At 43.7% G+C, this 24664-nt stretch overlaps 1 protein-coding gene across 1 annotated transcript; it reads right to left on the bottom strand.

Annotated features, from left to right (window-relative positions):
* Window positions 1-1046: 1046 nt before the first annotated feature.
* On the bottom strand, window positions 1047-24235 carry LOC143767600 (uncharacterized). Its single transcript, XM_077256026.1, has 7 exons — window positions 24167-24235; window positions 10527-10676; window positions 10218-10397; window positions 10011-10134; window positions 9832-9929; window positions 9544-9634; window positions 1047-2710 (listed from the first exon to the last, which is right to left on the bottom strand). The coding sequence occupies exons 2-7, from the start codon at window positions 10602-10604 to the stop codon at window positions 1437-1439; spliced, it is 1845 nt and encodes a 614-aa protein (XP_077112141.1). The 5' UTR covers window positions 10605-10676; window positions 24167-24235; the 3' UTR covers window positions 1047-1436.
* Window positions 24236-24664: the final 429 nt, after the last annotated feature.

The raw sequence follows: 24664 nt of genomic DNA, 5'->3' as shown, positions 1-24664 counted from the left end.
TTAGATAGTATATCAGTTGGCAAGTCTGTCTTCTTGACCCACCAGACATAAACACTTAAATTCACAAGCCAATATGCAGATAAAAAGCCAGTTCTTTTGATTGCAAAAACATGGTTGTCTGGGAAATTAAAATACAATCTGGTATCTTCACAGGGGTGCTGCCTTATGCTACAGAGTCTGCCTGTGTGGGGGGTGCTGCCTTATACTACAGAGTCTGCCTGTGGGTGCTGCCTTATGCTACATAGTCTGCTTGTGGGGGGGTGCTGCCTTATACTGCTGGGTCTGCCTGTGAGGGTGTGTGCTTCCTTATACTGCTGGGTCTGCCTGTGGGGGTGTGTGCTGCCTTATACTACAGTGTCTACCTGTGGGGGGGTGCTGCCTTATTCTACAGAGTCTGCCTGTGGGGGGTGCTACCTTATAGACAGGAAGGGGGCGCAAGATGGAAACAGCACATGACAAGATTAGGGCCCAGGATGGAAGCAGCACATACCAGGATGGAGACTTTATACCAATATAAATGCTCGCCACCCGGGCGTAATACGGGTTCAATAGCTAGTTGACCTTTATTCAAGCGCGACTAAACAAAAAAAAACTAAAATCACATATCATGTTATCCAAAACAGTCAGAAAACTAGCCATATATTGGCAGATCATAGACTTCAGACTATATATTTCGTAAGTTTCTAAGCCACTCCAATGTCAGGAATCGATAGTATGTGAAAATACAGTATATACTGCTCAGGGTACACTTAACTTCCAGAGATAATTTCCATACTCATACTAAGCAATTGCATGGATCTCCCAGACATTATGGTTGCACACATCCCTAGTCTTTATAAAGATATTGCACTCATTCCCTGACGAACCGCAGCATGGCCATTAGTTAGAATAAGTTATTAGTTAAAATAAGTTTCTGACAGTGGAGTGCCTTATAAACGTACGAAGCATATAGTTTGATGACGTCTGGGATCTGCCTATATATGGCTAGTTTTATGACTGTTTTGGATAACATGATACATGATTTTAGTTTCTTTTTGTCTAGTCTTGCTTGAATATAGGTCAATATTACATAAAGTCTCCTGATGAGTCATCTTTGGTGAGGACGACAAAATCTGTAGAAATGAGAGGCTTGGAGAGCGAGTGTGTATGCGTCACCTCACCTCATGTACTGAGACGCGAGTTATATGTTTTTTCTATTAGTCACTTTCTGACTAACATTCAGGGGGTGAATGGGTATAGTTTAACATTTGGAATTAATAACGTTTAGTTTTATCCTTTTGTCAGCAAACATGAGGAATGACAAGAGACAATCCATTTAGTAAGATCCAATTTTGGTTAAAACTATTCCAACATTATGAACATAAAAAAGGCTTCTCCCCTATGTGACATCTCTGATGTTTATTAACAGTTGATTTCCAAGTAAAATATTTCATACATTAGGAAAATGAAAAGGGCTTGTTCTTTGTGTGACTGCTCTGATGTCTAACAAGAAGCGCTTTCCGGTTAAAACATTTCCTGCATTCTGAACAGGAAAAAGGCTTCTTCCCTGTGTGAATTCTCTGGTGCTTAACACAATCTGATTTATTGTTAAAACATTTCCCACATTCTGAACAGGAAAAAGGCTTCTCTCCTGTGTGAGTTCTCTGGTGGGAAACAAAATGTGATTTCTGTGCAAAATATTTCCCGCATTCTGAACAGAAAAAAGGCTTCTCCCCTGTGTGAGTTCTTTGGTGGGTAACAAAATGTGATTTATGTGCGAAACATTTCCCACATTCTGAACAGGAAAAAGGCTTCTCTCCTGTGTGGGTTCTCTGATGTATAACAACATTTGATTTATGTGCGAAACATTTCCCACATTCTGAACAGGAAAAAGGCTTCTCCCCTGTGTGGATTCTCTGGTGCGTAAGACAATCTGATTTATTGTTAAAACATTTCCTACATTCTGAACAGGAAAAAGGCTTCTCCCCTGTGTGAGTTCTCTGGTGTCTATCAAGAAACGATTTCTGATTAAAACATTTCCCACATTCTGAACAGGAAAAAGGCTTCTCCCCTGTGTGAGCTCTTTGATGGCTATCAAGAACCGATTTCTGATTAAAACATTTCCCACATTCTGAACAGGAAAAAGGCTTCTCCCCTGTGTGAGCTCTCTGGTGGGTATTGAGAGACGATTTCTGATTAAAACATTTCCCACATTCTGAACAGGAAAAAGGCTTCTCCCCTGTGTGAGCTCTCTGGTGGGTATCGAGAGATGATTTCTGATTAAAACATTTCCCACATTCTGAACAGGAAAAAGGCTTGTCCCCTGTGTGAGTTCTATGGTGGGTAACAAAATGTGATTTCTGTGAAAAAATTTTCCCACATTCTGAACATGAAAAAGGTTTCGCTCCAGTGTGAATTCCCTGGTGAGTAACAAAATGTGATTTCCATTTAAAATATTTCCCACATTCTGAACATAAAAATGGCTTCTTTGCTTTAGGAGCAGTTTGTTTTTTATTGCCTCTTTTTGGACTTTGATTTTCCTTAGTAGTCGGTAATGAATCAGAAGATGGGGCCTGTTTCATGGGATCAGATGACAGATCTTTGCTGTGAATGGATGATGGTATATCTGGAGTAATAGCAATCACTTCAGTTGTATCTTGTAGGATCTCAAGATCATCAGATTTAAAAATTGAAGATGTCAGCTGTCCCTCTAATCTCTTGGTACAGTCATCTAAGATTAAAAAAAAACAACTATTTTTTTTATAAAATATCCTTGAGTTTTATATTTTTGAACATTTCTACTTAAACTGTCTATAAAAATGGCAAGCTATGTAAAAAACTTTAATTATTAACCAAGACAATGACAGTCTTGCAGTGTGCTCAAACAACATTTAGGATCCCTGTATTTAGCAATACTATAGTGAGAAGAACCAATTTATTTTATGGTGTGTGTCTCCTGGAGCACAATTTGGGCACTATATGTTGGGTAATAAAATGGCAATTGTGTAATTTTCTACTCTCCAACATCCACTGCGTGTTAATTTACAGAAAGTGGCTGTGGAGTCAAAATATTCACTCCTCCTAAGGATCATAACCCTCAGTGAATTAATTTATAAAATGGAATCACTTTATGGGGATTTTGACTGTTCTGGTTTTCTGTCATTTAGTTATATTAGGGCTTCTGCATATGGTGTGTCCAATCTCATCTGGGATCTGTTTCTGCTGTCCAGCTGGAGAAATCTGCTCCCTACTTCAGCCTATTGTAAAGTACCACACCCTACTGAACCTCAAAGCATATTGCCGAAATCTGCCTGATACCGCGTTGTTTTCCTCTGGTTCAGTCCTCTGTGCTCAGCTTGCGGCATGTCTATTTATTTCCTGTTGTGACCGTGGCCAGTTTACTGACTACTCTTGCATCTTCTGATTCTGTATTCTGGTTCTGATCCAGCTACCTGACTATTCTTCTCACCATCTAACACCACAGAATAGCAGGTAACACCATGGTCCAAGCCTAGGGGTAGCTTTGTAAGTCCAGATTCCATGTAAGGGTGCTGAAGAGCAATGAGCAAGGCAATCCTTGGAATATGGAAAGCAGAGAAGATAGTGCCAAACATTTTCATGGTGGACATCTTTTGAGCTGCCAAGTGACCATGAACAGTGCTCCCAATACATTGTGTCTGCAAACTATTCCAGCAAGATCTGTATTCAAATAGCTAAATGGCGTTCCTTCCCTTCTGAACACTGCCATGTGACCAGACATTAGTGTACAACCATATATAGGGTATTGTACAAAGCTGGAAAATAGTTTGTAAGATCCATTTGTTTTCTATTATCCTTTGTGAAGAATTCCAAACTTACCACCACATAAAGTGACACACGTCAGATATGAAAAATGGGGCCTGATTAGGAACTACTGAAATTATCAAGATCAACAGTCTTCATCAGTAATAAATGAGTAACTAGTGGTGAAACCTTTTCATTTAGTAACAGCAGGTGGTGGTTGTTATCCAGATAGGCAGCTCGAAACTTCATTATTTTTTTTTTTGTCAAGCGCCAGTGGATTATCTCTTATTAGCATCTCTCTGGTGTAATTAGCATTAGTCTCCGAGATTTCACAATCTAAACTATCCTAAGCTCCAATATTTTCAGTCTGATGAGTTTCAAGAAGAAATATTAGGCATTTAAAGAGAACTGTGTATAAGGCCGGTTTCACACGTCCTGATATTTCCAGCACCGGAAAAACCGGTACCAGAGATGTCCATGTTTGTAATACTTATGGTACACGTGTGGCAACCGTGTGTCGCTTGTGTGCAGAATCAGTACCACATGGACGGCTGGCAGGGAAGAAGCGCTACAGTAAGCACTGTTCCCAGGCAGCAAGTGCTGAAGATGCTCTCATCAGTCTCCCCCTGCTGGGAGGAGAATTATGAGAGTTATATTAAAGTCAGAATGATGACAGCAGGTGGGGGCTTTTGGGACTATTACTCCCATTAACCTACACCTGCTGCCGCTAAGAACAGTGGCACCAGGAGCAGATGATGGGGGTATTTCTTACCCGCCGCCTGCGCTATAACTAAATAAATTAATGAAAAACCTGGCGTGGGTTCCCCTGTATTTTCTATAACCAGTCTGGCAAAACTCACAACTGGAGACTGCAACCCTCAGCTTCAGCAAGGCTAGTTGTCAAGAATAGAGGGGACCCCACACTGTTTTTTTAATTACCGTATATACTCGAGTATAAGCCGACACGAGTATAAGCCGACCCCCCTAATTTTGCAACAAAAAACTGAGAAAACTTATTGACTCGAGTATAAGCCTAGGGTGGAAAATGCAGCAGCTACCGGTAAATGTCAAAAATAAAAATAGATACCAATAAAAGTAAAATTAATTGAGACATCAGTAGGTTAAGTGTTTTTAAATATCCATATTGAATCAGGAGCCCCATATAATGCTCCATGCAGTTCATTATGGCCCCATAAGATGCCCCATATAATGCTCCATGCAGTTATGGCCCCATATAATGCTCCATGCAGTTATGGCCCCATAGATGCCCCATATAATGCTCCATGCAGTTATGGCCCCATATAATACTCCATGCAGTTATGGCCCCATAGATGACCCATATAATGCTCCATGCAGTTCTTTATGGCCCCATAGACGCTCCATACAGCATTGTGCCACATGTAATACTGCGGCTACTCTAAAAAAAAAAAAATGACATACTCACCTCTCGTCGTTGCTTTTCAGCGTCCCGTCTCTCTCCACACTGACTGTTCAGGCGGAGGGCGGCGCGCACACATAATACGTCACCGCGCCCTCTGACCTGCACAGTCACAGCAAGAGGACGGGAAGACAGAGCTTCGGTGGAACGAGGGAAGATAAATATACTCAACTACTCCCGGCGCTCCTGACGCGGTCCCTGCATGTCCCACGGTGTACAGCGCGGCAGCTTCTTCCTGTAGTGAGCGGTCACAAGGTACTGCTCATTACAGTAATGAATATGCGGCTTCACCCCTATGGACGTGGAGTTCATATTCATAACTTTAATGAGCGGTACCACGTGACCGCTGAAGAGGGGAAGAACTTTAAGCTGCCGCACCGAACACCGTGGGACTTGCAGGGACCGCGTCAGGAGTGCCGGGAGTAGGTGAGTATTTGACAGGCGTCGCTCCCCCTCACCCACCGACCCCCCCGACCTTCCATGACTCGAGTATAAGCCGAGAGGGGCACTTTCAGCCCATTTTTTTGGGCTGAAAATCTCGGCTTATACTCGAGTATATACGGTATTTAAATAAATAATTTAAAAAAAACGGCATGGGTCCCCACCATTTTTGACAACCAGCCTTGCTAAAAAGCTGACAACTGGGGGCTGGTATTCTCTGACTGGTAAGGGGCCATGGATATTGACCCCCCAGCCAAAAAATAGCAGCCCGCAGCTGCCCAGAAAAGGCATATCTGTTAGATGCGCCAATTCTGGTGCTTTGCCTGGCTCTTTCCACTTGTCTTGTAGCAGTGGCAAGTGGAGTTCATATTTGTGGGGTTGATGTCACCCTTGTATTGCCAGGTGACATCAAGCCCACGGCTTAGTAATGGAGAGGGGTCTCTAAGACACCTCTCCATTACTAATCCTATAATTATTTGGTAAATAGAGACACAGCCAGAATAAAGTCTTTCATTAAAATTAAAGCAAAGTTTTTGTTTTTACTTAAAAATAACAAACACAGAATTCTCACGGTGATCTGCTGTGAAGTGACTTAGCTTGAACTGTGGTGACCTCATCACAGACTTTTTCCCATGGTCCTGAGGTCACTGCAGTTCAGCCTGGCTGGAAGCCTTGATGATGTCACTGCTGGATAATGATGCTGTGCTCACAGCAGCTCATTCACCAGTGGTTCTCAGCATGGATGGTCACATCTTGGCACCGTCCATGTTGAAAACTAATTATCCCCCAGACATGGATTACGGTGTGGAACAGAACGACAGACAGGTTTGTTACACTGTTGTTTTTTTACTTTATTATAAAGTACAGGAGAACGAGGGCTGAGGTGGAAATAGGCGTTAGGTGAGTATAACTGTGTTTGTTATTCTTAAATAAAAAAGGAAAACTGTGATTCGTTTTATTTTTAATAAAAGACTTTATTCTGGCTGAGTTTTATTTACCATGTAACTATGGTGTTAGTAATGGAAAGACACCTATCCATTACTAATCCGTGGGCTTGATGTCAACTGACAATACAAAGGTGACATCAACCCCACAAATATGAACCCCTCTTGCCACCACTACAGGGCAAGTAGGAAGAGCCGGGCAAAGTGCCAGAATTGGCGCATCTAATAGATGTGCCTTTTCTGGGTAGCTGTGGGCTGGTTAATATTTAATCTGTATTTGTAGTTTTTAGTTAATGAGATTCTCATGCTTCAGGGTGGTGTTGTGGGCGTGGCTGTGGGTTGGACTGTGGGCGGGGCTTTATGTGGTGCTCTGCGTACATATTCATTTGTATTGGCTTATGACAGGTCACTGATCCTTCAGTGACCTGCCCCCTATTTTACATAAAAAATTACATCCAGCAAATTGTCACCAGCGATGGCGGCGTCTGCGCAGTAGCATCTATAAGTAAGAGATACGGTAGATGCTACTGGACAGGCACTGCCAGTGTCATTTGTAAAAAAAAAAATTCTAAGCCTCACAATAGCCACCATATTATAGGCATTGTCAACAATGATATCAACCCTATTATATGCATCATGAAAAATAGGGGGCAGGTCACTGACGGATCATTGCCATAAGTCAATACAGATGAATATGTACGCAGAGCAACACATAAAACACCGCCCACAGCCCCACCAACAGCCCCCGTCCCAGAGCACGAGAATCTCATTAACTGAAAACTACAAATAATGATTAAACAACAACCACAAGACGGATTTCATCACCAGGTATCAATGTAATCAGTATAGCAGCGTCGACCTGACACTGTGTGTAGGTTACTGTGAAAAATCCTGCTAACAGGTTCCCTTTAAATTTAGATCTTAAGCATTTGGAAGAGGCAATGAAGAGCTTTTTTTCAAGACTATCAGGGAGTTATAGACTCACATTAGTCAGGAAGGCCGATCCCACCACAATCAAACTATCATCCAGAATGAACAGGTAAAAAAAGACATAGAATAAAAAAAAGTTACATCCCCAACAACAACGTATGTAAGATGGGAGAACACTAAACCGGAGTTGCACTCATTTATGGTGGACCATTAGCGCTACTATGAGTCCTGACCAAAAGCATAGAGAATGTATTAGCACCCCCCATTTCAGGAGAGATTGGGCAGTAATCTGAATTCCTTAGGATGGAAAACATAATGGAATTCATGATGTCTAAATAAATCTATGAAACCGGGGCTCGAGCCATGCCAACACATCTCCTGCAGGCTTGAATACACATATATTACAGCCATCAGCCATGCACAGCTTAGAGATATACCATGTGTGATGCAGTAACCCATGCTGTAGCCAGGGGGCGCTGTATGTGTGCTCCTCAGGATACGCATGGAGGCGTAACTGGGTTTGTGAAACAGTGTTCAGCATGATTGTAAATGGCAGTGTCGCAGAGGGAGTCTGCGCTGTAAGCCAATATTGTTGTTCTGGGACTTGTAGTTCCATAAGAGTTCTGTTTGTATAGCTTTAAAGGGAGACTTAGAGTGTTAATGGGAGAGCTGGGTGCATCTGACTAACCACACACACCTCCCACCTATGGGAGTGGTTACAGGCACATAATGTTACCATGGTTTGGGTCACATGTCTCTGAGGGAGAGAGTGTATGGACCTGAATGGTCTGTGTGTTCTAAGATCCTGGATGGCCTGAGTGTTGGGAAATCCTGGGAGTAGGATCAGATCCCTGAAGAGCACATGGTGACGCCATGGATCTGAAGGCCTGTGTTGGAAGATCCTGGGAGTAGGACTTTCTGAATAGCACATGGAGAGGCCGTATGTGCAGAGTCTGTGATGGCACTGCGTTATGGAAGCTACTGTTTCTTCTGCGGGTCTGGACTGTCATGAGTGCCCTGGTCACAAGGACAGTGATCCCAGTAAGACAGTTTCCCCAGGAAAGAGGACTAACAGGAGGTCAGCATGTGGAGCAGGAGCTCCAGGAAGGTATCCCAGAGTTGGGGGTCTGTTTGTACTGACGAAGGTCAGTTAATGAACTGTGCAGTCACCCATGGTAACTGGACGGAGTAAGGTCCCGCATGTTTAGTGAGCGTAACTTAATGTCATGTTCCGGTACAGTGTGTAATGGACTGTTCGCGGTACGGTTTATGACTGCATAATAAAACGCATAGACTGTTTAAGTGGAAAGTGTTCCTGTGTGCCTTAAATCTCGAAGCCAAGTGAGTGTCCTCCCACATTCAGTAAGCGCTATCTTTCACATGGCACAGATGTAATGTTTTTCCTGTAGTTTATCACAATCCTTGTATTTTTCAGACTATAAGACACACTGGACCATAAGACGCACCTAGGTTTTAAAGGGGGAAATTAGGAAAAAAAATTGAAGCAAAAAAGTAGCCAACTCTGTACTTAATATCCCCCATCCTGGTATATATGGTCCCCTCATCCCCATTCTGATACACAAGGCCCCTTCATCCCTACGCTGGTTTTCATGGCCCCCTCTTCCTTATCCTGGTATGCATGGCCCCATCCCCATCCTGGTATGCAGGGCCCCCCATCTCGTCCTAGGATGCATGGTGCCTCATCCCTATCCTGGTATGCATGGTCCAGCAGTGCTCTCCGACGCAGCTCTTGAGACAAGCATCCATGTCGGAGAGCACTGCAGCTCCAGGAATCTTCCTATTTGCTCATAGCAGGTTTGCCTACAACAACCACGCTGAACTAATTTTGATATATGATCGTGCAGCGAGTATAATTCCCGTTACCGGCTTTTATTTAATAACCTCCTGTAATTGATGAAGGTCACAATTGACCAAAACGTTTTCCTGTATTCACTGCAATAAATTTTTCCTGCTGCATCTTCCTGAGAGGAATCTGTGACTTCCCTGTATTTAGTGGTTACTACTCACCTGGGTAGTCATATGTAGCAATCTCCTCTTTACACCGCTCATCACCCCTCACATATGTCTCTGTAGTATTAATATGAGTCGGATTTTCACTCTGAAACAAATATTGTAGAAGTCACAGACAGATGGAGAAGTCACATCTATGATCAGCTCTAATCCTGCCATCTCCACCGTTCTCATTACACAAGTATAAAACATTTAATACTGTGGATAAAACAAGACTGTGCACAAGACCTTCACAGCCATCTACACATCATAGGGGAAATCTCATGACACCGTCTCTCCATCTACCTGGTGATCCTGAGTAACATTGGGATCTTCTTGTCTACAGTCCTGTGGAAGAAAAGGAAGGGCACATCTCTCTGGTGTTGTACCCTTACAGGATAGATCTGGAGGAAACATACAGGGACTGAATTCATTCTTTACATACAGATAATTTTAGGCCGTGTGTATTTAGTCCTGTCTATTACCTGGTGATGTGAGGGGCTGGGGAACCTCCACCATGACGTCCTTGTACAGATCTTTGTGTCCTTCTAAATACTCCCACTCCTCCATAGAGAAATAGACAGCGACATCCAGATACCTTATAGGAACCTGACACATACAATGATACCGTCATCCCCCAGATCCCTTCATAGCGTTACTGTGTAATGTCCCAGCATTCCCAGCAGTGTCACCTCTCCAGTCAGCAGCTCAATCATCTTGTATGTGAGTTCTAGGATCTTCTGGTCATTGATGCCCTCATGTATCAGGGGGTCAGGTGGAGGCCCTGTGATTGGGCTCAGGGGTCTTCCCCATCCCTCAGACACAGGGTCCTGACAGCGCTCACTAGAGGTCTTCTTCACTACTATGTAATCCTGGTCATGGAGAAACACATTAATAAATCTCACTATAGACATTTCCAGAGTCTTCGCCTCTCCAGTTCTGTCTATCTTTTATTCCCATAGATAAGAATGATGTAATGTGACGTCATCAGAATCTCTCACCTCTCCAGTAAGCCGGAAGAGGATCTCTAGGGTGAGGTGCAATATCCTCTCCACCATCTTGTCTCTGTCCATATCCATCTTTGATGGGTAAATCAGGAAAATTCAATTATATAGAAGATGTCCACTAAGAGAATCCGATATTGTAGAGACCTGAATGGAGAAGATGACACGATGTAACCTCATAAAATCCTGTGTAATAATTCAATTACTGGGAAACATAGGAGATAGAACGTGTAGATGTTGTATTCTCTAGTCTTATAGGACTGGAACATAAGCTGAATTGCTGACTAAGACATCTCCTCCATGTTCCTATTCACTGGCTATGTTACTCACTGCTATGGCAGCTGATTAGCTGTAGGAATTACAAGTTCCTTAAGACTGACCAGAAAATACAGAGATTGGCGGAGACCCATGCACCAATGGTATTTTTACTATTTTACAGTATTTAGTTGTCTTCCTTACATCTACTAATAAAACCTATATATTTTAGGCCACAGACAACAAGCGGTTTCTTCCTCGGAGTCGGCAGCTGAATACGTTTCTCATAGACTCATCTTCCATAACGCTAATTCTCGTCTCATTTACCGACACTGGAATCGGCATTAGCAATACTGCAGGAAATATTCATTACACGTGACAGGAGATATAACTACTTCATGATGAGGACGACATCTTCATCTTCTACTACGGCTCTAGAAACATATTTGTCCAGAGTCCGTCACTGGCTCCATCACCACCGGCCGTCTATATGAAGGTTTCCCATCTTCCCCGCACTGTAATCTTCTATCACGTTAGAGCTAAGATTTTAAATCCCTAACCTGTGCTCCGGTGGCCTCTGTCATCAGCGCTCCATCCAGACCGCTTTACTTTTTTCAATTAGACTTGTGGCAAGGCACAGACAAAACGATCACACATGCTTGATAAAGACCTATCAGGTCGAAACCTTGCTTTGATGGCATAATAAAGCTACCTCTTTGAAACCATTAGGGTACCGTCACACAGTGCAATTTTGATCGCTACGACGGCACGATCCGTGACGTCGCAGCGATCGTATGATTATTGCTCCAGCGTCGTAGACTGCGGTCACACGTTGCAATCACGGCGCTGGAGCGATGCCGAAGTCCCCGGGTAACCAGGGTAAACATCGGGTAACTAAGCGCAGGGCCGCGCTTAGTAACCCGATGTTTACCGTGGTTACCAGCGTAAAAGTAAAAAAAAAAAAAACGTACATGCTCACCATCTGATGTCCGTCCGGTCCCTTGCCGTCCGCTTCCTGCTCTGACAGATCCGGCCGTACAGTGAGAGCAGAGTGCAGCGGTGACGTCACCGCTGTGATCTGCTCTCACTTTCCGGACGGCAGACAGTCAGAGCGGGAAGCGGACGGCAAGGGACCGGACGGACATCAGATGGTGAGCATGTACGGTTTGTTTTTTTTAACTTTTACGCTGGTAACCACGGTAAACATCGGGTTACTAAGCACGGCCCTGCGCTTAGTTACCCGATGTTTACCCTGGTTACCGGCGAACGCATCGCTGGATCGCTGTCACACACAACGATCCAGCGATGTCAGCGGGTGATCAAGCGACGAAAGAAAGTTCCAAACGATCTGCTACGACGTACGATTCTCAGCAGGATCCCTGATCGCTGCTGCGTGTCAGACACTGCGATATCGTAACGATATCGCTAGAACGTCACGAATCGTACCGTCGTAGCGATCAAAATTGCACTGTGTGACGGTACCCTTACACCCGGATGGAGCGCTGTGATCCTTTTGTTTGAAGCTACTTGATTGTCCTGGAAGGTTCCCTGGACCTTGTACGGGCGCCCCAGTAAGTGAGTGCTGTCAGCCATCTTTTTTACCCTGAATTGTTTGTGGCAAGGCACAGATCTGGCCAAGGTTACATGCTTAAATGGAAGAAGTTTGGGACCACCAGAAGTCTTCCTAGACTTGGCCGTCCAGCCAAACTGAGCAATCGTGGGAGAAAAGCCTTGGTAGGAGAGATAAGCAAGAACCAAAAGATCACTGTGGCTGAGCTCCAGAGATACAGTAGGGAGATGGGAGAAAGTTCCACAAAGTCAACTCTCACTGCAGCCCTCCACCAGTCGGGCCTTTATGGCAGAGTGGCCCGATGGAAGCCTCTCCTCAGAGCAAGACATATAAGCCAGCATAGTTTGCTACAAAACACATGAAGGACTCCCAGACTTTGAGAAATAAGATTCTCTGGTCTGATGAGATGAAGATAGAACTTTTTAGTGATAATTCTAAGCCTTACATGTTGGTGATAATTCTAAGCGGTACGTGTGGAGAAAACTAGACACTGTTCATCACCTCCCAAATACAATCCAAACAGTGAAACATGGTGGTTGCAGCATCATGCTATTGGGGTGTTTTTCAGCAGCAGGGATAGGATGATTGCAATTGAACGAAACAAGAATGAGGCCAAGTACAGAGATATCCTGGATGAAAACCTCTGCCAGAGTGCTCTGGACCTCAGACTTGGCCCAAAATTTACCTTCCAACAAGACAATGACCCTAAGCACACAGCTAAAATAACAAAGGAGTGGCTTCAGAACAACTCTGTGATCATTCTTGACTGGCCCAGCCAGAGCCCTGACCTAAACCCAATTGAACATTTCTGGAGAGACCTGAAAATGGCTGTTCACCAACGTTGGCCTTTCAACCATGATGGAACTGGAGAGGATCTGCAAGGAAGAATGGCAGAGGATGCCCAAATACAGGTGTGAAAAAAACCTGTTGCATCATTAACAAGAAAACTCATGGCTGTACTAGCTAAAATGGGTGCTTCTACTCAATACTGAGCAAAGGGTCTGAATACTTATTGAACATGTGATATTTCAGTTTTTATTTTTTAATAAATTTGCAAAAATTTCTACAGTTCTGTTTTTTTCAGTAAAGATGGGGTGCAGAGTGTATATTAATGTTAAAAAATGAACCTTTTTGAATTTACCAAATGGCTGCAATGAAACAAAGAGTGAAAAATTTAAAGGGGTCTGAATACTTTCCGTACCCACTGTGTTTATTGGTTCTGACATTTGGTATCTTCTCGTCATTTGACAGTCACTATATAAGGAACACCCAGGGGATAGGACGCATACTTAAAAAAGGCTCATGTGTTCATGTTATACTTAAAAAAGGCATCCGACCCAGAAAAATCACAAAAGGTGCGTTTTCACACTTTAACTCCCTTTCCATGATGTCCCCATGAAACGCTGCTTGTGCCGACAGCAGATGGATCTCACGTCACGGTTCTGACAAGATCTTTTCCTGGATTGTTTAATAGGACATAGAGGTGGAATCGGTCCAGAAAGCAGAATATCCATTGAGTATTCGCCACATGTTCCTGCAAATTCCCTGAAGTGTTATCAATTGTATCCACTAGTGATGAGCGAGCACTAAAATGCTTGAGTGCTCCTTATTTAAATCAAGCAGGTCGGATGCTCAGACTCGAGTACCGACTATAATGGAAGTCAATGAAAAAGCATTTTAACAGAAAACCCTAACAGGAGGGCTTGGATGGCAGGAAAATGGCAGAAATGGATGGAATCAGTGCTCAAATGGAATATGAACAGTATGGTGAAGACACCTGGACACATATCAGACTCGCAGGTCACTCCTGGGTACTAAATAAAAAATTACGCGGGGTCCCTTCCCATTTTTGATAACTACACTACACAGTTAATAATAATAATCTTTATTTATATAATAATAATTTTTATTTATATGGCGCCAACATATTCCGCAGCGCTTTACAGTTTAACAGTTTCAAACACAACAGTCATAGGTAACAACGTTAACAATACAATAATAAAGCAAAATAAGACGACCCTGCTCGTGAGAGCTTACAAACTACAATGAGGTGGGGGGGGATACAAAGTACAGGTGTGCATTTACAATGATGGTCCAGCCATCTTCAGGGGGTGGGGGATAGATGGAGATAGTGAATGGGCAACACACACACAAACATAAAATGACTGATTAGTGAACGTGGTAGGCCGCTCTGAACAAATGTGTTTTGAGCGAGCGCCTAAAACTATGCAAATTGTGGATGGTCCTAATATGTTGGGGTAGAGCATTCCAGAGGATTGGCACAGCAAGGGAGAAGTCTTGGAGTTGGGAGTGGGAGGTACGGATTAGAGCAGAGGTTAGTCGAAAGTCGTTTGCAGAGCGCAGCGGTCGGTTAGGCCAATAGACAGAAATGAGGGAGGAGATGTAAGGGGGTGCCGCACTGTGGAGAGCTTTGTGGGTGAGAACAAGTACTTTGAATTTGATTCTATAATGAATGGGCAGCCAGTGTAACGACTGGCGAAGAGCGAAGGAGTCCGAGTAGCAATTAGCCAGATGCGCGACCCTGGCTGCTGCATTAAGGATAGACTGGAGAGGGGAAAGTCGAGAAAGGGGGAGGCCAAATAATAGAGCATTGCAGTAGTCCAGGCGGGAGTGGATCAGGGTGACAGTGAGGGGTTTTGTGGTCTCCATGGTGAGAAAAGGGCGGATTCTAGAGATGTTCTTTAGGTGTAAGCGGCACAAGCGGGCAAGAGATTGTATACGGGAGGTGAAGGAGAGATCGAAGTCAAACATAACACCCAGACAGCGTGCCTGCTGCCGGGGTGTTATTATAGTGCCACCCACGGAGAGGGAAATGTCAGATTTAGGGAGGTTACTAGATGGTGGGAGCAGAAGAAGTTCAGTTTTGGAGAGGTTGAGTTTCAGATAGAGAGCGGACATGATGTTGGAGACTGCAGACAGACAGTCAGTGGCGTTCTGTAGTACAGCAGGGGTAAGGTCAGGGGCTGATGTGTATAGTTGTGTGTCATCAGCATAAAGATGGTACTGAAAGCCAAATCTGCTGATGGTCTGTCCAATTGGGGCTGGGTAGAGGGAGAAGAGAAGGGGCCAAGGACTAAGCCCTGAGGTACCCCAACAGTGAGAGGAAGAGGAGATGAAGTGGAGCCAGAGAACAGAACATTGAAGGAGCGATCAGAAAGATAGGAAGAGAACCAGGAGAGAGCAGTGTCCTTAATGCCAAGTGACTGGAGCCTAGAGAGTAGGAGAGGGTGCTCAACCGTGTCGAAAGCTGCAGAAAGGTCGATAAGAATGAGCAGAGAGTGGTCACCGTTACATTTGGCTGTCAGAAGGTCATTGGTCACTTTGATGAGGGCAGTTTCTGTCGAATGTAGAGGGCAGAAACCGGACTGTGAAGAGTCTAGGAGAGAATGAGTGGAGAGGTAACGGGTAAGGCGGGAGTAGATCAGGTGCTCCAAGAGTTTCGAGATGAAGGGGAGATTGGAGACCGGTCTGTAGTTGTTTGTGCAGGACGGGTCGAGGGTGGGTTTCTTTACTAATGGAATAATGATAGAGTGTTTGAAGGAGGAGGCGAAAATGCCAGAGGAGAGGGAGAGATTAAAGATTGTAGTTAGGTGAGTTGTGATGACTGGAGAGAGAGACTGGAGGAGGTGTGAGGGAATGGGGTTGGTTGTGCATGTAGTTGGACGAGAAGAGGAGAGGAGCTTGGAGACTTCTGTGATGGGATCGAATGTGGAGAGTGAGCCAGGGGAGATGCAGGGATGGATAGGAGTCACTGCACTTGGTATCTGGGAGCGGATTTCCTGACGGATATTGTCTATTTTCTCTATAAAGTGGGAGGCCAGGTCATCAGCACAAATGTCTGTGATAGGGTCTTGTGCTTTTGGCCTGAGGAGGGAGTGAAAGGTGTTAAAAAGTTTCTTGGGGTTGTTGGATAGTGAGGAGATCAGGGTGGTGTAGTAGGACTGTTTGGCGCGGTGAAGGGCAGAGTTATAGGTCCTTAACATAAATTTGAAGTGTATGAAGTCTTCTGGTGTGCGTGTTTTTCTCCATAAGCGTTCAGCACTCCTAGAGCATCGCTGGAGAAATCGGGTTTGCGATGCGAGCCAGGGCTGTTTCACTCTGTGTTTGGAGGTTCTGAGGGTGAGGGGAGCTACTTGGTCAAGGGTGCTTCTAAGAGTGTCATTGTAGTGATGTACAGCCAGATCAGGACAGGAAAAAGAAGAGATTGGAAGAGAACAGCTGACATCAACCTTCAAAAATATTACCCCAATTGCCCATGCACCCGGAAAGAACCAGGCAAAATGCCATAATTGGTGTATCTAATGTGATGTACCAATTTTGGGGCTGCTATGGGCTGGTATTTTAAGGCTGGGTAGGGATTAATATCCATCGACCTTAATATCAGCCCCAGCTGTCTGCTTTACCTTGGCTTTTTTATCAAAAATTGCTGGGACCCCACATCAGTTTTTTTTAGTTATTTAATAGGTTTAAAAAGTTAACCCCTTCTTGACGTGCTGTATATATACTGCTGCGCTCCCACAAAGTGAATTATATATTCGGCGCTGCTATTTCCGGTCACCGCGCTGCATCGTGCAGTGACCGGGTTAAAATGGGATAGCAGACCATCCCTGCACATTTTCCCGGGGGTCTGGAACCCCCTCCATTGGCAATGTGTCAATAAAGGGACTTTTTTAGTTAGCGGATGTCACAGTGTAAGTTACTTCCGATTATTTTTTTTTAGAAAAAAATACTAGTAGTTGGTAAAGTGTAATTTTAGTGAAAAAAAATTGCACAGAATAGTGTCAATGTAGCGGATGTCAGGGGAGCGTACGTTATATTGTTGGTGATGTCCGTTTTTCATTAGTACAAAAAAATAATTATTTGCTTTCAGTAAATTTTTAGGTAGTGCATCGTGGGAGCGTATGGTGTATTGTTGGTGATGTCCGTTTTTCTTTTGCAAAAAAAAAAAGAATAGTTAGTGCCGAGTAAATTTATAGGGCGAGCGTTAGTGTAGTGAACACTAAAAATTATCAGCCGGTCATTCCGGATTTCATCGGCAGCTCAAGAATCCAGTTTGACACCACTGGCCTCACTAAAATTGACTTCTTAAAATTATTTTTCAGGGAGGAGAAAATAAATTTATGGTGGCCCAGACAAACTTGTATGCCCATCTAGTTTTCATCCAAAATCCCAAGTTATCATATGCCAGATGGACCCCTGTAGATGCAGCAGAGATGATGACATTTTGGTGAATTGTGCTGCATATGGGCATAATCTGAAAATTAGAGCTTCAGCGATACTGGAGTATTGATATTCTCTACAGTACCAGTAATCTGTATGGCCATAACAAGGACACGATTTGAAGAGATCCAAAAATTATCGCATTATAGTGATAATGCGTTCTTTCCTCCCCAAGACGATCCGAACTTTGATCTTCTATATAAAATTCGGCAAATAGATGAACACTTTAGCAGAAAATTTGCTCCAAAACCTCCAAAGGGACATCGCTATAGATGAATCTCTGGTTCATTTCAAAGGGAGGCTAAAATTTCACCAATATCTGCCCAATAAGAGGTCCAGGTATGGAATTAAACTGTACAAACTGTGCAAGAGTACCTCAGGGTACACCCACAGATTTAGGGTCTACAAAGGAAAGCACACCCAGATTAACCCCTGTGAAAGCCCCCATTTCTTGGGGGTGAGTGCGAAAATTGTGTGGAAATTGCTGTACCCACTGCTGGATAAGGGTTATCACGTCTACATTGGTAACTTTTACACCAGCATCCCCCTCTTCAAGGCCCTCTCTGTCAGAAGTACAGTTGCCTGAAGCACCATGTGAAAAAATCAGAGAGGCCTGCCTAAACCACAAATTTGGCAAATGCTGAGAAAGGGCGAAAGCCGAGCCCAATATAGCGACAACATGCTGGTGGTGAGTATAAGGTTAAAAGGTATATCCTTATCTTCACCACCATACACCGTGACAACAGCTCCCTTGTCACTGTTCGTGGTTCCACAACACAATTCCCAAAGCCAGATTGGATCTTGGACTACAATCGGTACATGGGGGTGTAGATCTGTCAGATCAGGTCCTCAAAACATACAGTGCCATGTGAAAAGCTAAAGCATGGTACAAAATATTGGCCGTGCACATTGTATAGATGGCACCATACAATGCTTTTGTGCTGTTCTGATCTGCAGGCAATGCAGGGACCTTCTTTTAATTTGAGGAGGTAGTCATCAAGGCCCTAATGTTTTGCACTCAGAAAGATGAGGGTTCCGGTACTTTGGAAACTGATAGTGCCCTTCTTGTCCCAGGTCAACATTTTCCAGGACCGGTTCCAAAACAGCAAAGAAAGGAAGCTCACAAAAACGGTGCAGAGTATGCTCCAAGAAGGGAATCTGAAAGAACACAATTTACCATTGTGAAACCTGCACTGAGAAACCTGGCCTTTGAATTAAGGATTGCTTCAAAGCGTACCACATGTCCGCAAATTAATAAAATTAGTTTTTAACCTGTTGACACAACACACTTTTATAATCTGATGTACTCCACACATCTTACACATAACACCACATAATAAGTTCATACACCAGTAAAACCAAAAGAATTATAATCATTACTATTAGGGTATGTGCACACGTTGCGGATTTGCTGCGGATCCGCAGCGTTTTTTGAGGTGCAGAAACGCTGCAGATCCGCAATTGATTTACAGTACAATGTAAATCAATGAGGAAAAAAAATGCTGTGCACACTTTGCGAAAATCCGCTGCGGAAATGCTGCGGTTTAAAAGAAGTAGCATGTCACTTCTTTTTTGTGAATCTGCAGCGTTTTTGTACCCATTCCATTATAGAAAACCGCAGGGGTAAAAAATGCAGCAAATCCGCAAGAAAACCGCAGCAAAATCGCACAAAAAACGCTGTGGAACCGCACAAAAAACGCAACAAATCCGCAGGTGCGTTTTCTGCCAGGAGAGGCAGAATCTGCACCAAAAATTCCTAAGCCTAACCCGCAACGTGTGCACATAGCCTAAAAGTATGCCTCTAGATAAATTCCAATAATAAGTTTCCAAAATGGGGTCACTTGTGGGGGGATTTCCACTGTTTAGGCACATCAGAGGCTCTGCAAACGTGACATGAAGCACTCAGACCATTCTATCAAAGTCTGCATTCCAAAACATCACACCTTCCCTTCTGAGCCTGATGTGTGCCCAAACAGTGGTTTTCCTCCATATGGGTATTGGTATAGGTATACTCAGGAGAAACTGGACAACATTGTTTGTGGTCCATTTTCTCCTGCTATCATTGTGAAAATAAAAAAATTGGGGCTAAAAGATCATTTTTGCGGAAAGCATTTGATTTTTTATTTTCATGGCTCTACATTGTAAACTTCTGTGAGGCACCTGTGGGTTCAAAGTCCTCACTGCACATCTAGATAAATTCCTTTAGGGGTCTAGTTTCAAAATGGGGTCACTTGTAGGGGATTTCCACTGTTTAGGCACATCAGGAGATCTCCAAACACGACATGGTGTCCGATCTCAATTCCAGCCAATTTTGTGTACAAAAAGTCAAACAGTGCTCCTTCCTTTCCGAGACCTGCTGTGCACCCAATCAAAGGTTTTCCCCAAAAAACGGGGTATCGGCATGCTCACGAGAACTTGCACAACAACTTTTGTGGTCCATTTTCTCCTGTTACCCTTATAAAAAGTAAAAAATCTTGGGCTCAAAGATCATTTTGACTGAAAAGTTAAATGTTAATTTTTCCTTCCACGTTTCTTCAGTTCCTGTGAAGCACTTGAGGGGTTAATAAACTTCTTGAATGTTATTATTATACAGTGTTATAGCGCCATTTATTCGATGGTGCTTTACATGTGAACGGGGCAAATATAGACAATTACAATAAACATGAGTAAAACAAGGCACACACAAGTACAGGAGGAGAGAGGACCCTGCCCGCGAGAGCTCACAGTCTACAGGGGATGGGCGAGGATACACTATGTGGCTTTGAATACCTTGGAGGGTGCAGTTTTTAGAATGGTGTCACTTTTGGGTACTTTTTGTCATATAAACCTCTTAAAGTCACTTCAAATGTGATGTGGTTCCTAAAAAAATTGCTTTGAAAAAATTTTATTGTAAAAATGAGAAATCGCTGGTCAACCTTTCACTGAAACTGCCCTAACTAAGGTCACCACTGACCTTTTAACCGCCAAGAGCAAGCGACACTACTCTGTTCTCCTCCTCCTCGACCTGTCGGCTGCCTTTGACACAGTGGACCATTCCCTATTATTACAGACCCTCTCATCCCTTGGCATCACAGACTTGGCCCTATCCTGGATCTCATCATACCTAACAGACCGGACATTCAGCGTCTCCCACTCACACACCACCTCCTCACCTCGCCCCCTCTCTGTCGGAGTCCCACAAGGTTCAGTCCTTGGGCCCCTGCTCTTCTCCATTTACACCTTTGGCCTGGGACAGCTCATAGAATCTCATGGCTTTCAGTATCACCTCTATGCTGATGACACACAGATCTACATCTCTGGACCAGATATCACCTCCCTACTAACCAGAATCCCTCAATGTCTGTCCACTATTTCATCCTTCTTCTCCGCTAAATTTCTGAAACTTAACATGGACAAAACAGAATTCATCATCTTTCCCCCATCTCACGTGACCCCCCCAATGAACCTATCCATTACAGTAAATGGCTGCCCACTCTCCCCAGTCCCACAAGCTCGCTGCCTCGGGGTTATCCTTGACGCTGATCTCTCCTTCAAACCACATATCCAAGCCCTTTCCACTTCCTGCCGACTTCAACTCAAAAATATTGCACGAATCCGTTCATTCCTCAACCAAGAATCTGCAAAAACCCTAGTCCATGCCCTCATCATCTCTCGTCTTGACTACTGCAACCTCCTGCTCTGTGGCCTCCCCTCAAACACTCTCGCACCCCTCCAATCTATTCTAAACTCTGCTGCCCGACTAATCCACCTGTCCCCCCGCTATTCTCCGGCCTCTCCCCTCTGTCAATCCCTTCACTGGCTCCCCATTGCCCAGAGACTCCAGTACAAAACCCTAACCATGACGTACAAAGCCATCCACAACCTGTCTCCTCCTTACATCTGTGACCTCATCTCCCGGTACTTTCCTACACGCAACCTCCGATCCTCACAAGATCTCCTTCTCTACTCCCCTCTTATCTCCTCTTCCCACAATCGTATACAAGATTTCTCTCGCGTATCACCCCTACTCTGGAACCCTCTACCACAACACATCAGACTCTCGCCCACCATCGAAACCTTCAAAAAGAATCTGAAGACCCACCTCTTCCGACAAGCCTACAACCTGCAGTAACCACCGATCAACCAACCGCTGCACGATCAGCTCTATCCTCACCTACTGTATTCTCACCCATCCCTTGTAGATTGTGAGCCCTCGCGGGCAGGGTCCTCACTCCTCCTGTACCAGTTATGACTTGTATTGTTCAAGATTATTGTACTTGTTTTTATTATGTATACCCCTCCTCACTTGTAAAGCGCCATGGAATAAATGGCGCTATAACAATAAATAATAATAATAATAACCCTTATAACTTCCTAACCAAAAAAATGTATGTCTCAAAAATTGTGCTGATGTAAAGTAGACATGTGGGAAATGTTATTTATTAACTACTTTCTGTGCCATGACTCTCTGATTTATGGGCATAAAAATTAAAATTTAGAAAATTGCAAAATTTTTAAATTTTTCTTTTAATTTCTGATTTTTTCACAAATAAATGTAAGTCATATTAAATAAATTTTACCACTATCATGAAGTAGAATATGTCATAAAGAAAAGTCTCAGAATCAGTGGGATCCATTGAAGCATCCAGAGTTATTACCTTATACAGGTCCTTCTCAAAAAATTAGCATATAGTGTTAAATTTCATTATTTACCATAATGTAATGATTACAATTAAACTTTCATATATTATAGATTCATTATCCACCAACTGAAATTTGTCAGGTCTTTTATTGTTTTAATACTGATGATTTTGGCCTACAACTCCTGATAACCCAAAAAACCTGTCTCAATAAATTAGCATATTTCACCCGTCCAATCAAATAAAAGTGTTTTTTAATAACAAACAAAAAAACCATCAAATAATAATGTTCAGTTATGCACTCAATACTTGGTCGGGAATCCTTTGGCAGAAATGACTGCTTCAATGCGGCGTGGCATGGAGGCAATCAGCCTGTGACACTGCTGAGATGTTATGGAGGCCCAGGATGCTTCAATAGCGGCCTTAAGCTCATCCAGAGTGTTGGGTCTTGCGTCTCTCAACTTTCTCTTCACAATATCCCACAGATTCTCTATGGGGTTCAGGTCAGGAGAGTTGGCAGGCCAATTGAGCACAGTAATACCATGGTCAGTAAACCATTTACCAGTGGTTTTGGCACTGTGAGCAGGTGCCAGGTCGTGCTGAAAAATGAAATCTTCATCTCCATAAAGCATTTCAGCCGATGGAAGCATGAAGTGCTCCAAAATCTCCTGATAGCTAGCTGCATTGACCCTGCCCTTGATGAAACACACTGACTGTGGGTACTTGACACTGCACTTCAGGCATTTTGGCATTTCCTTCTCCCCAGTCTTCCTCCAGACTCTGGCACCTTGATTTCCGAATGACATGCAAAATTTGCTTTCATCAGAAAAAAGTACTTGGGACCACTTAGCAACAGTCCAGTGCTGCTTCTCTGTAGCCCAGGTCAGGCGCTTCTGCCGCTGTTTATGGTTCAAAAGTGGCTTTACCTGGGGAATGCGGCACCTGTAGCCCATTTCCTGCACACGCCTGTGCACGGTGGCTCTGGATGTTTCCACACCAGACTCAGTCCACTGCTTCCTCAGGTTCCCCAAGGTCTGGAATTGGTCCTTCTCCACAATCTTCCTCAGGGTCCGGTCACCTCTTCTCGTTGTACAGCGTTTTCTGCCACATTGTTTCCTTCCAACAGACTTACCATTGAGGTGCCTTGATACAGCACTCTGGGAACAGCCTATTTGTTGAGAAATTTCTTTCTGGGTCTTACCCTCTTGCTTGAGGGTGTCAATGATGGCCTTCTTGACATCTGTCAGGTCGCTAGTCTTACCCATGATGGGGGTTTTGAGTAATGAACCAGGCAGGGAGTTTTTAAAAGCCTCAGGTATCTTTTGCATGTGTTTAGAGTTAATTAGTTGATTCAGAAGATTAGGGTAATAGGTCGTTTAGAGAACCTTTTCTTGATATGCTAATTTATTGAGACAGGTTTTTTGGGTTATCAGGAGTTGTAGGCCAAAATCATCAGTATTAAAACAATAAAAGACCTGACAAATTTCAGTTGGTGGATAATGAATCTATAATATATGAAAGTTTAATTGTAATCATTACATTATGGTAAATAATGAAATTTAACACTATATGCTAATTTTTTTAGAAGGACCTGTAAAGTAACTGTGGTCAGAGTTGAAAATATTGGCCTGGTCAGGAAGGAGACAACAGGCTTCAGTGTGAAGGGGTTACATACACCTTATAGTGCCACATGAAAGACACTAAAGAATACAACTTTATAATCCTTAGGGGGCTGACAATAATCTAAGCGCTCCCTCCTATAACAACTCTCCCTGACCTGCTTCCTGAGGACGGTGTGCCGAGCATCGCGTCACTGGGTCTTCTATAAACCTGATAACATGATGTGGCCGGACAGTCACAGTAATACCAGTAGCCAACATGGCTGCAGCATTACCGTGTATGAAGGGGTTAATGTCCCCCGCGTTCAGTAATGGGGAATTTCCAGCACTTACCTCCACCTGCAGGGCCGCACTCCACATATATTGCTGGCGCTGCTCTGTGCATACAGGACCTGTGATGAGGTCACAGGAGGGGAGGAGTCAGGGGTCACATGTGTATGCAGGACTCTGCTGTGCTGACAAGTATTCAGCTCCTCTGCTGGTACTGCTCCTTTAAGAACAGTGTAATAATTATAGGGGATAATTCAGGAGACTCTTTGCGTGGAACAAGACAACAGGACACAGCTTTATAAGTGGTAAAGTTTATATTATCACACGGTGATTCAAACAGGTGCAGAGAGAAACTCAAGTCCACAACACTTGGTGCAGATAGTAAACGCAGCTTAACAGTCAATAGGAAACTTCAGAGGTAGATGCAAACAAACGGAAAGTCAATGAAGCACAATTATTCTTGAGGAAACTTGACACGAATAGATCCTTGACTTAGTCCAGACACAGATAGATATGCTATTAGGCAGTTCAAATCATATCTTAGCTCAACCAGGGAGGCCT

Source organism: Ranitomeya variabilis, chromosome 4 (assembly GCF_051348905.1).
Source record: "Ranitomeya variabilis isolate aRanVar5 chromosome 4, aRanVar5.hap1, whole genome shotgun sequence".
Classification (NCBI taxonomy): domain Eukaryota; kingdom Metazoa; phylum Chordata; class Amphibia; order Anura; family Dendrobatidae; genus Ranitomeya; species Ranitomeya variabilis.
The sequence above is the reverse complement of the archived record's forward strand: the minus strand, read 5'-3'. Positions and strand labels throughout refer to the sequence as shown.

Coding starts and splice junctions, on each gene's coding strand:
- LOC143767600 (XM_077256026.1), bottom strand. CDS start 10,604: ATGGATATGGACAGAGACAAGATGGTGGAGAGGATATTGCACCTCACC. Junction 9,635..9,831: donor ATGTTACTCAGGATCACCAG/GTAGATGGAGAG, acceptor TATTTGTTTCAG/AGTGAAAATCCGACTCATAT. Junction 2,711..9,543: donor TGCTACATATGACTACCCAG/GTGAGTAGTAAC, acceptor TTTTAATCTTAG/ATGACTGTACCAAGAGATTA.